At 65.2% G+C, this 12,245-nt stretch overlaps 1 protein-coding gene across 2 annotated transcripts in view; it reads left to right on the plus strand.

The window, feature by feature from the left end:
- Nucleotides 1-12,245, plus strand: part of SHC1 (SHC adaptor protein 1) — a 28,467-nt gene that overhangs the window by 5,097 nt on the left and 11,125 nt on the right. Inside the window, exon 2 of one of the 2 annotated variants that reach the window (XM_074938456.1) lies at nt 9,696-9,857. In XM_074938456.1, the coding sequence (XP_074794557.1) occupies nt 9,699-9,857 (159 nt within the window). In that variant the 5' untranslated portion in view covers nt 9,696-9,698. Of the gene's footprint in view, nt 1-8,347; nt 9,858-12,245 lie in introns of those variants that run through there. The other variant, XM_074938454.1, reaches the window with a different exon arrangement.

Consider the following 12,245-nt stretch of genomic DNA (forward strand, 5'->3'; position numbering starts at 1 on the left):
CCCCTTCCATGCCCTGTGCTGGTCTCTGGCTGCCAAGCTCACTGGGTGCTGCTGTGGGCAGGAGTCAGGCGCTGGCTGGGCTGCGAGTGCTGCTCCCCCGGGCGGAGGAGTGGCTGGGCCCACAGGGGTGGTTCCTCGGGAGGTGAGTGTACAGTCCCCACCCGCGGGCTCTGTGTGCTGCTGTGGGCCCCCCCAGGGGCGCACTAACCCAGCAAAGCTGCAGTGTCCTGGGGAGTTCCAGCAACAGCCTGGGCGGCTCACTCACCTTGGCATTTGGGGAGACCCCATGGTGCGTGGGCTATGAGGGGGCCGGGACTAGGTGCAGCCCTGGGTGTTTGCTGGGACCCAGCCACGGGCACCCACTTCTTTGCTCCCTTCCCGGCTGGAGGTGCTGGCGAAGGCTCCTGGCTCTCCCTGGCTGTGGGGGCAAGAGCCCAGCCTCTCTCTGTGGGGTGCCTCAGTCTGGCCCATGGCAGCAGCATCACAGAAGGTTCTGTCTGGAGGTGGGCAGCCCCTGGGCCCGGTTGCTCTGGTCTTGTGCCCCTTGGGCTGTTCCTCTAGGATATGGGCTTCCAACGTCGTCTCAGTGGCTCACTGGGTTTGCTGCTCCTCTAAGGGAGATTCCCATGGGCTGGCTGGATGTATGTGCGGCAAGCAGCGTCCCCAGGCGTCCTTTCATGTCCCCACCGCACCCCAGCTGCTCCAGGCCCCGGCATCTCCTGGCAGATGGAGCCAGGCTCACCTTGGCTGAGACCCCAAACTTCCCACACTTGTCTGCTACGCCTCCTCCGGGGAAGCGAGTGCCAGGCAGCCTCCCAAGCAAGCAGGGATCCAAACGAGGAGCCAGTGCCAGGGGCTCCCCTGTGTGATCTCCAGCAGCCAGACACCGTCTCTTCCCTGGCTCGTAGTGACCTCCTGGGGCAGGCCTGGCTTGGACGGAGCCAAGCAGCAAGTCAGTGGGGAAAGAGGCTGCTCCGATGATGGGGCTGTCTCCAAGAGACATGGCAAGTGATTCACTTCGTCCGGTCAGTGCTGAGTGCACGGCAGCCTCCTCGGGGGCTGGGCCAGACCGGCTAACTCCCTGTTTGTCACTGAACCACAGGTTGGACTCCACGAAGAGGGGCTTTGCAGCTCTGCTCCCTGTGTGCGGCGCAGATGGAGTACGTGGTAAGGCCAGCGGCTCTCGGGGCCTGTGGTGGTGGGTAGGCGGCTTTGGTGATGGACCAGACTTTCCTTCTCTCACTCGGACCTGCTGGTCCCCGCTGGCCTCTCCTGCGTCTTCTTACTGGGCTCTGGTGTGTTTCTCAGTGAGCAGCTGTGCCCAACCGTGGGGTCATGACCCCAAAGGGGGCCATGAATGTGACTCCTGGGGGTCCCACAATTTTCTGTCCCCCTTGGTGGTGAAGAGCCATTCCTGGACACACGGCTCCTGCTGTTGCAGAGAGTTGCAGGAAGCCTGCGTGTGTGAGAGGGAGAGAGAGCTGGCGTGTGCATGAGATCTGGGAGATGGGACACAGATGCTTTCACCCCATGGGATCTGGTAGCGGTGTCACCGGTGGCCTCTGCTGTGTCACTTGGGAAAGGACCTGCTGCTGGCCGAACGTCTGCCTGCCTTCCTGCACGTCTCCCTTCTCTGGTGCATTTCCTGAGCCGCACGCCCTGCCCGCAGGGAGCACGTCCGCAGCCTGTCGTGTGGCTGCACATCGGGATCGCAGTCTGCCGGGGGCTCTGGCCTGTCCAAGAGACCTTGTGTCAGCTCTGGGCGAGAACAAACGGCTTGCCCACAAGTAGCCATGTCTCCTGGCTGCAGGAGGGAGCAGGTGGGCATGTCAGCGAAGGAAGCATGAATTGGTGCGGCGTCTCCTGAACTCGCACAGACTCTCTCTGTCCGGCTCTGTGCGTCATTGTGTGCGCACGGCTCCGCGTGGGTTTCCTCCCAAGCTGCTCACCTGCTCCAAAGCTCTGTCTCAGCTCCCGGGTTCGTATTTCCTAGGAGGGCGTCAGGTGCTGGACCCTGTGGCAGAGGCCCAGGCAGAGCCGCTGTGTGCGGCCACCCCAGAGAAGGAGTTGGGAGGCATCCAGCATGGACCCAAGGGCCCCCGGCCCTTGAGTTCTGCTCCTCAGAGCATCCAGCAGGGCTGGAGGAGTCTCCCGATGTCTCTCGAACTGCTCACTGGCTGTGGGGGGAGGGCTCTCTGCAGGGCTTGTTTTCCCCACCAGCTCTCCGGAAATGGGATCCAGCGCGCTCAGCCCTGGGATGGAGCAGCTGCTTTGGAAGGGGCTGGGTTCTGCTGGAGTCCGACAGCCAGAGAGCACGTACTGTGCCCAGCCGCTGGGCTGCAGTCTTCTCCCTTCTGGGTCCCTGCATCACGATGCCTGGCTGAGGCCGCGCTGCATGGGCCCTGCTGTCTGGCCTTTGCCAGGAGCACGGCAGGGTGGCTGGAAAGCACAGGCCTTGGTCCCACAGTGAGCCCGCAGAGCCCTGGGGCCGGCTTCTCTCCTGGCCCCATGCTGCCACCTGGGAACTCTGGGCAGGCTGCATGTGCCTGGCGGGGAGGGCTGTCCCTGTGCACTGGCGGCTGAAGAAGAGTTAGGCCTCACCTGGCCGCAGTTGTTGACAGGCTGGGTCAGCCCATGTGTCTCTCTAGCCCGGGCTCCTGGCCCACCTGCTTTCCCAGTCTCAAGGGATCTGGGCAGGGATCAGGGTCTGGCTCTCCAAGGGCCCTTGCTCCCCGTCCTCCAGGCCTTGTCCCTGCATCATCCCAGGGCTGAGAGAGAGCAGCTCTGCCTCCACCTCCCTGCAGCATCCAGGGCTCCCCCGTGGGGTGCTGAGTTAACTCCCTCTTAGCCATGGGCTCCCTGCCCTCTCCAGCTCCCCCACCCGCGGCTGTGGTGCTGCAGTTAAACCTCGCTAATGGCTCCGCCACACACGGGCTGCAGACTCTCCCTTTCTGGCATGGGCTAGCCCGGGCTACTTCCCACACCTGCCTGCAGCCGGCCCTGTCACTCCTGGCACGAGGGCCTTGCTCCTGGGGCCGCTGGTCCAGACGCAACCAGGGGTGTGTTTTAACCCCGTTTCCCAGCGGATGACTCGGAGTTGTTTACCCAGCTGTCCGTTGGGGGCTGTGCTGGGGGGAGCCGCGCACGCTTCCTTGTGTTGGGGCAGATCTTGGTGAAGCCCCAGCTTGACTGCTTGTCTCTGCTGAGGTGCTCGCTCACGTAAACGGGACTCTGGGGACCAAGGAGCATCCATGCTCGCCAGGAGTGGCTCCGCCTGGCCCACGTCACATGTGAAGTGAGTTGTCCAGTCCCATTCAAGTCCCACTTTGTTCTTCTTGCTAAATCTCTGCAGTTTGGCTCAGGTCCATGTAACCCGTGCTCTGTGTCTGGGAAACCAAGGACTGTTTAGCAGGGGGACCATGGGGCAGCAGTGAGGGGCACCAGCAGAATTGTGCAGGGGAGCCCAGGGCTGGGCTAGCAGGGGCTGCGGGTCGGGATTGAGGGGCAAAAGCAGAGCTGGGGGAGTCTGGCTGGGATAGGAGGGGGCTGTGGGTCGGGATTGAGGGGCACCGGCAGAGCTGGGATAACAGGGGCTGTGGTTCGGGATTGAGGGGTGGCATTGAGATTGGGGAAGTCAGGGCCCTGCACCCGCACTTCCTGCGATTCACCGTGACTCTCAGCCAGCCAGTAGAACAAAAGGTTTATTAGAGGCGACAGGAACACAGTCCAGACCAGAGCTTGTAGATATGTGCCCTCAGGGGCGTTACGCTGACTCCGGAACCTTCTCCGTTACATCTTGGGAGTCAGCCCAAACATCTTCCTGCTGGCCACTCGCAGGCCTGTGTGCTGGAGCGGTGGTGTCCAGGAGGAACCCCTACTGTGCCAGCCCTTCTCCAGGTCACCACCTCTCTCCCAGGGTCGAGCTGCAGACTCCTCCTCCCCGAGACTGCTCACCGCAGTGCCCAAGGGGACCCCTTTATTGCAACAGTCCTTCTCGCTGGTCTCACACTCCCAGGGGTAAGCGTAGCTCCTCCAGCCCCCGAAACCGCTCCTCTCTGACTCTTCAGCACGCCTTGTCCCTGTCAATCCCTCTTCATTGTTCACGGGTGCAGGTAGATCCCACCTCTGCCACCAGTTGTCACTGAGATTGGGGAAGTCAGGGCCCTGCACCCCCACTTCCTGCCATTCCCCATGACTCTCAGCCAGCCAGTAGAACAGAAGATTTATGAGAGACGACGGGAACACAGTCCAGACCAGAGTTTGCAGACATAAACAGGACCCCTTAGTCAGGCCCTTCTGGGGGTTAGAGAGCTTAGACCCCAGCTCTGGGGCTCTCTCCTCTTCCCCAGCCCACTCCAACAACCGAAACTCCCTCCAGCTGACTCACCCAGCCTCCCCCCAGCTCCTCCTCCAGCCTTTGTCCAGCTTCCCGGGCAGAAGGTGTTACCTGGCCCCAACCACCCTCCCGGCTCAGGTTACAGGCTCAGGTATCATCCCAGCCAGTGAAGTCACCCCCTGCTATCTCATCACCGATGCAGAAAGTCCCAGTAAACTCCCCTGCCACATTCCTAGGACAATCCGCCCCACTCAGTCCCCACTGTGTCACAAGGGGCACCAGCAGAGCTGGGGGGGAGCCCAGGGCTGGGATAATGGGCTGCGAGTCGGGATTGAGGGGCACCAGCAGAGCTAGGGGGGAGCCCAGGGCTGGGCTAGCAGGGGCTGCGGGTCGGGATTGAGGGGCACCAGCAGAGCTAGGGGGGAGCCCAGGGCTGGGCTAGCAGGGGCTGCGGGTCGGGATTGAGGGGCACCAGCAGAGCTAGGGGAGCGCCCAGGGCTGGGCAAGCAGGGGCTGCGGGTCGGGACTGGGGGAACCTGCAGATCAGGAGTGAGTTCGTGGAGCTCAGGTCTCGTTTGGATCAGTTGCATAGAGCCCCGTGCCAAGCCCTCGCTGCCCATGCCTGCTCCCCCACCCCTGTGCTCCGGGGCTCTGCCCGGTCTGGGAGTGAAGGAGTTAAGGCAAAGCCCTGAGCCGCTCCCTTTGCCCCTCACTCCCTGCTCCCATGGGCAGCTGCTTCCTGTGTGCGACTCCAGCCAGCTTTTATCCTGGCCCCTGCGCTGTCTGTCGGAAGCTGCTCCAGGGACGTGGGGCGGGCAATGAACAGACCCTTGGCTCCAGGGGGAGTGGAAAAGGCGCAGAGCAGGGAGGTTCAGGCGGGGGTTGCTCTGCCCCCTTCCTGCTGCTGCTGGGGCTAGTCTGCAGCGGGCACCTGATGCCACCGGCAGAGTACGGCTCCAGCCCCCCCCCCCACCCCCGCGTGATAGGCAGGTAGGGCACTGTGCTTTGCTGCTCGGTGACCTTTGACCCCATTTCCATTGGCTGGCTGTTTGCCCCTCCAGCAGAGGGCAGCGCACAGCTGCCTGGCCTCCGGGGGGCGCAAGCCCCTCCATTGCCTGCCAAGAGCATGCAGCCTGGCTCGGCTGTGGGGTGGAACACGCAGGGCTCGGCTCAGGGAAATCCCAGGTAGGTGGGTCGCTGCTTCCTGCATTTCTTTCAAGTGGCTGTGCAGCGCTGCTGGGCCCCAGGCAGAGTGAGCTCTGCTCTCGCACGGACTGTGCAGGGACCCCTGGAATGGTCATTCCCTGGTGCGAGAGGCTGTGGTGAGCGCTGGTGAATGGTGCTGGGAGGAGTGTGTGCAGGTGTGCGCGCGGGGATCTGCCGGGGGTGGGGTGGGGGCGCAAAGTGCACGGGGATCTCATGGGGGCGCAGAGTGCGCGGGGATCTCCCGGGGGTGGGGTGGGGGCGCAGAGTGCATGGGGATCTCCCGGGGATGGGGTGGGGGCGCAAAGTGCACGGGGATCTCGTGGGGGCGCAGAGTGCACAGGGATCTCCCAGGGGTGGGGTGGGGGCGCAGAGTGCGCGGGGATCTCCCGGGGGTGGGGGTGGGCGCACAGGGATCTGCCGGGGTGGGGTGGGGGCACAGAGTGCACGGGGATCTCGTGGGGGTGCAGAGTGCGTGGGGATCTTCTGGGAGTGGGATGGGGGCGCAGAGTGCATGGGGATCTCCCGGGGGTGGGGTGGGGGCGCAAAGTGCACGGGGATCTCGTGGGGGCGCAGAGTGCACAGGGATCTCCCGGGGATGGGGTGGGGGCACACAGGGATCTCCCGGGGATGGGGTGGGGGCGCAGAGTGCACGGGGATCTCATGGGGGTGCAGAGTGCACAGGGATCTCCTGGGGGTGGGGTGGGGGCGCAGAGTGCGCGGGGATCTGCCGGGGTGGGGTGGGGGCGCAGAGTGCGCGGGATCTCCTGGGGGTGGGGTGGGTTGGGGGCGCAGAGTGCACGGGGATCTCCTGGGGGTGGGTTGGGGGCGCAGAGTGCACGGGGATCTCCCGGGGGTGGGGTAGGGGCGCAGAGTGCACGGGGATCTCCCGGGGGTGGGGTGGGGGCGCAGAGTGCACGGGGATCTCCCGGGGGTGGGGTAGGGGCGCAGAGTGCACGGAGATCTCCCAGGGATGGGGTGGGGGCGCAGAGTGCACGGGGATCTCCCGGGGGTGGGGTGGGATGGGGGCACACAGGGATCTCCCGGGTGTGGGGTGGGGGCGCAGAGTGCACGGGGATCTCGTGGGGGTGCAGAGTGCACGGGGATGTCCCGGGGGTGGGGGTGCACGGGGGTCTCACCGCTGCGCCCGAGGACTCTTGTCTGTGGTGCTGGTGGCTCCCGGAGGCCGGCTGAGCCTCCCTGCTATAGTTAGCAGCAGCCCCTTTGCGACGCCGCGCGCGCTGCTCGGGAGGCTATTTCCAGCCTTGGCCAGATTTCCATTTCCCTTGCTGCTCGTGGCTGCCTGCCAGGGCTCGCACCGCGGCTGGGAAGCGCTGACACCTGTATGGGGGGCGTGGCCATGGCAAGGTGGCGGTGCTGCTCCGAGGCTTGGAGCCGGTGCTCCCCTGCGATGTGTCTGGCTGGGGGAGTGTCGTTTATTCCTGCTTAGCCTTTGGGGCTGGCCACACCCAGGAATATCCGTCCTGCCCTGCAGGGCTCAGCTCTGGCCTCAGCCTCCATTCAGAGCCAGAGCAGTCGTAAGGGGACCCGCCAGTGAAATCTCATGGCGTTGGGTCCAGTGGTGGAGCCAGGGCCTTTCATTTGCTACGGAGTCCACCCCTTGTGTTCCCAGCCCTTCTGGCTGTAGAGCAGCCAAAGGGATTTGCGTGGAACCGAGGCAGAGCTGTTGTCCTGAGTCTGCAGAGAGCCTGAAACAATAGCTCTGAGCGGTGTGGCCTGAGGTGGGCGTTAACTCTGAACACTAGTGAGGACTGCCCACCAGCCCAAACTTCCCTCGCCCGGGCCCGCTGGGCTAGAGAGCTGTATTCTGCAGATGCGGTTCTGTGGCCCAGTGGGGAGCTGGCAATTTGCAAGTAGCCCTGGGGGCTGTTGCTGATTGTATCCCTCTCGCTCCTCAGTTAGTACAAACTCCGACCCGAGCCTGCCCCAGAGGCCTCGGGCCTCAGCCCAGTGCTGCCGTGTCCAGGGCTGGCTGCAGCAGCATGCATGGGCAGGGGGGGTGCTGCTCCCCGCGGCTTGGGCCTGGCTGAAAGTGACACGCAAAGGGCGTGAGAACATGGGTCTCACGTGCCCCGGCGTGCTGCCCCCCAGCACCCGCAGTGCTGGAGCAAGCTTGGTGCTCAGAGTGACTGGCAGGTTTGGGAAGGGCAGGGACGGCTGCTGCGGGTGACAGGCGCTGCAGAGGAGAAGGCTCTCTCCACCCACAGCGGGGAGGGGCGGAGCGTCTGGCACAGCATGGAAAGGGGAGTTTGGAGTCGGGTGCCACGGGGCCCTGCTTTACCTGTCCTGCCCGGGCTGGAGAGCTGGCACCCAGCGGGTGTTGGACCGGATGGGGGAAGGGGGTGAGCATGGAGAGCTGTGGTGCCCCCGCCCGGCACACAGGCCCACGTGTCCCTGCAGAGAGAGGGCACCCCCGGTCTGTGCTCCCCCCTGGCTCCGCCCCACGCCCGTGACCTTGATTTTCTGCTCTAGATACTCCCTGTGACCACACCCCTTCGGGAGGGAGCCAGCGAGCGAACCCCCCCCCCCTCGGCTGTGGGCAGAGGCTGTGAGTCAGCACTGCCCTTCCGATTGGCAGCAGCCCCCTCTCCTCTCCCGGGAGCCGCAGTCACTTAGAGCCAGCTCCATGCAGGAAGCAGCAGCTCCTCCCCAGCTCCCGGCAGCTGGGGAATCTCCGCCTGCACCTCTGGCTGCGGCCGGCTGAACGCACCAGCTTCCTGCGCCCTGCCCGGCCGGAGCCGGAGCACCCAGCCCTGCTCGGTCTCTGCCCAGCTCCCTGCTCCTCTCTGTGGCTCTGGGGCCCCAGGCCCTGGCTGGACACGTGCGGCAGCCGCATCTCGCCTTGCCCACGGGACCCCCGCCAAGCCTGCGTGGCTGCCCACTGCCTTTGAGAGGGGAGCATCCCTGGCCCCAGCACGTGGGCCAAGGCCCCCACGCCCACGGAGGGGGCCTCGTCAGCTCCAGGCTGGTGCCCAGAGTGCAGCTGGGCTGGGCTGGAACACGCTCTGTGGCTGCCTTGTCTCCGGACTTTAAATATTCATGCCTTTGATTTCCTGCTAGCTGGAGACGGCAGGAGCTGGGCTGGAGGCAGGGGCTGGCGCAGCAGGCCAGGGAGTGCTGGCAGGCTGGCAGGGCTGGGGGCACTGGACTGGACAGTGGTCTCTGGGCAGCACGGCTTGAGGATATCCTGACAGGTGGAGGAGCAGCAGCCCTGGGCTCAGCCTGTGGCTCCGGCTGCCTCGCCCACTGGGCCCCGTCGGGTGCAGCCAGCGGCCTCGCCTGCTTCCTCTCTGCAGCTGAGCTGGAATCGCGCAGGGGGCAGGGGTTGCTCTCCAGCCGGCTGCACCAGCGTGTCCCTCCCTGTCCTGCCCTTTCCACGCTGCTTGTTATTGACTGGCTGTAACGAAGTGGGATCCGTCCGCCGCTGCCTGGGGAGCACTGGCGCACGGGGGCTGTGTGTCGCGGGGAGATGAGCTTTGACTGTGACCAGACGCTGCTGCTCCCTCCTGCCTGCTCCCAGTGACGCTCGCCCGGCGTCCCTTTGGCCGGGGGCTCGGGGCCGGCTCTCCCAGTGGTCACGCTGCGCTGGCGGGGGGCTGGCGTGGGAGCTGGTCTAGCTGCATGTTTCTGGAGTCCCTGCTACACAGGGTGCTGGCTGCCCTAGGCTCTTGGTCTCTTCAGGGGCAGGCCGTAAGGGCCAGGCCAGCCACCCTGCTCCGGAGCCGGATTGGCCTGCCTGAGCCCCTCCAGCATGGATCTGCTGCAGAAGAGTAAATACAGCCACCTCCGGAACGAGTCGGTCTCCTCCCTGGAGGAGACAGTGGCTGGCGCAGGGTCCCTGGGGTCCCCAGTGGAGTCCCTCGTGCCCAGTTCCCTGTCGTCCTCCTCCCTCAGCCCCATGCTGCCCATCGGGGAGCTCTCGTCGGAGTCCGAGGACAGCCCCACCACCCTGTGCTCCTTCTTCCCCAAAATGGCCAACCTGAAGCTCTCCTACCCCGCCAACCTGCTCGGCCTGCGGGGCTTCTCGGCTGTCAGCATGAAGGAGGCGGGGAGCCTCGGGGAGCCGGGTGCAGCGCTGGCTGCGGCGGGCGCCCCCAGCCCCGATTCAGCGGGGCCTGTCGCTGTCTGTCCCCAGGATATGAACAAGCTGAGCTGCGGGAAGAAGACGCGGGTGGAAGGCGGCCAGCTGGGGGGCGACGAATGGACCCGCCACGGCAGCTTCGTCAATAAGCCCACCCGCGGCTGGCTGCACCCCGACGACAAGGTCATGGGCCCCGGCGTCTCCTACCTCGTCAGGGTGAGTGCAGCGGGCGCCCCGGCGTGGTGGGGAGGGAGCAGGGGGCGGACAGGGAGGGGCGGTGACCACACCTGCACTGGGCTGTAGGGGCCCAACTGCCTAAGCAGCTGTCCCAGCCCCCCAGCAGGGGACGTTGCTCCACGCCCCTGGCTGCCCCAGCAGAGAGGCCCCTGGGCAGGGCAGTGTGTGGGGAGCTCGCCCTGCCAATCTGGCCCAGGTGGCACTTTCTCCTTTGGGCACTGCCCTCCAGGGGAAATGCAGTTCCCGGAAGGCCAGGATTGGATCTGGGCGGGGCCCATGCCGGGCGGCTCCCTGTTGGGGGCAGGATGGGGCTCGGGGGAGACAACGGGAGGGCCAGGCAGGGCAGTGTCTCTGAACCCTCTGCCCAGGGCGCTTTCATTGCCTGCATGGAGGGGGCGGCCCGCGAGTCCCCGGCCCTGAATGGCTCTGCAGTGCCGCTGCTCCGGGAGGAAGGAACTTGCATGTCCATTGCCACAGCGCTTCACCCGAGGTCTCCAAACCCCGGCCTGCCAGGGGCCCCTCCTCTGCGGGCTGGGAGGGGAGCTGCTTTGGACATAGCTGCTTCCTTTGTGTGCCCAGTGGGTTTTCTTCTCCTTTCGTGCACCTCAGCCAGGCTGGCTGGCCCCGCCCCCCCACTCCGGGGGCACACTAATGGCTCTAAGGCCCTGGGCTGGTGGCTGCTGCACCCCCTGCGAGTGGAGTGGTTTGGCAGGCGGGGTGGGGGCAGCTGGGATCAGGGTGCCTCCCGAGTCCGCCAGGCAGATGCCCACTCAGACGGGCGCTGTAGGAGGCACAGGAAGCCGAGGCAGCCGCTCCATGGGGAAGCGTTGCCACACTCCCTCACTTGCATTGGCGCCGGCCTCTTGATTGGCCCTCAGGCGCTGGGCCAGGAGCCTTCCTCCTCCCTGTGACCCAGCACAGCTTGCCAGAGCCCGCTCCCAGCGGGGGTCCCTCCCGCGGTGCCCGGCACCCCCGTCGCTCCACGCAGGGACCCCTGCCCTCCATCCGACGGGCTTCTTCGGAGCTGCTGGTGGAGACTGCAGCTTCCAGCGTGTTTTGCTGCCTGGCCATGCTGGGATCAAAGCCTCTGGGCTGCGCCATCCGCTGGACCGCCCTTGGCCCCATGTGCCTGGGCATGGGTGTAACTGGGCATGCCCAGCCATACCTACACAACCAGGAGTCTGGTGGCACCTTAAAGCCACTCACAGATTTATTTGGGCATCAGCTTCCGTGGGTCAAAACCCCACTTCTTCAGATGCATAGAGGGAACATTACAGATCCAGGCATAACCATACTGGCACACGAAGAGAAGGGAGCTACCTCACAAGTGGGGAACCAGTGCTGACCGGGCTGGTTCAGTCAGGGTGGATGTGGTCCACTCCCAGTAACTGAGGAGGAGGTGTATTGACACGACACCTGGAACCAGTCCGTGGGCGCCGCTTAAACCCTGCACGGGGCCCTGGGGACAGACCCCAGGATGTGCTGGCCAGCCTCCCACACTGGCACCGCGGCTCTGGTCCCATGCGGCAGAGGGCAGCACCGAGCCAGACTCACTGGCCACTCCAGTGCATTGCTTAGAGCACAGTATCCCAGCTCTCCGCTCCAAGAGACGCCCTCAGCCTTGGTGCTGGGGCGCTCCTGGCTGTCTCCCCCCAGGTGGTGTAGCTGGAGCCTGCCTGCAACGTTAGCTCAGCCTGCAGAGCCCCGTGCGTGGTGGGGCAGCGCCAGGCACTTCCCCCTGCATACCAGCTGGGCTGGCCTTTTCCTCTTTGCCTCATGCTTTTCAGCTTGGCTGCCCGCTCTGGTCCCTGCTGCTGAGAGCCACCTCGGGGGCTGGGGCTTGACGGGGTGAGGCTGGGGCAAGGCGCAGGACCAGGGAAGGGGACTCAGCTTCCCACACCCAGCTCTGCCGGGCAGCCCCCTCCTGCCGGGCAGCTCACTGCTCTCCCCCCAGCTCTGCTGACACAGCTCACAGCCTGGGTGTGTCTTGAGTGGGTGCAACGCATTTGGGGCAGGACGTGCACATGGAGCACCAGGCGGAGACCAGACAACTCATTTCGCTTGTGACCTGAGCCAGGATTAAACAGCCCCGTTTCTAGCCTGCAGGAGCTTGCAGGGGGCCCTGCTCAGAGTCCCTTGCTGGGGGCCTCCCTTCAGAGCCCTACGCCCCCATCCCCGCAGCATAGGAAGAGATAGGGAAGGCTGAATTTAGCTCTTCGGAGACTCCCCCCACAGCATCAAGGCCACACCTGGGGGGCACTAAATAGAGAAGCTCTGTTCTTGGTAAGCAGAAGTGAGAGTTACTGTGTCTGGCATGAGTGCCTAGCCCAGCTGGGGGCAGGGAGCAAACGCCCCCAGGGCCAGTGC

The sequence above is a fragment of the Natator depressus genome, chromosome 24 (assembly GCF_965152275.1).
Source record: "Natator depressus isolate rNatDep1 chromosome 24, rNatDep2.hap1, whole genome shotgun sequence".
Taxonomy (NCBI): domain Eukaryota; kingdom Metazoa; phylum Chordata; order Testudines; family Cheloniidae; genus Natator; species Natator depressus.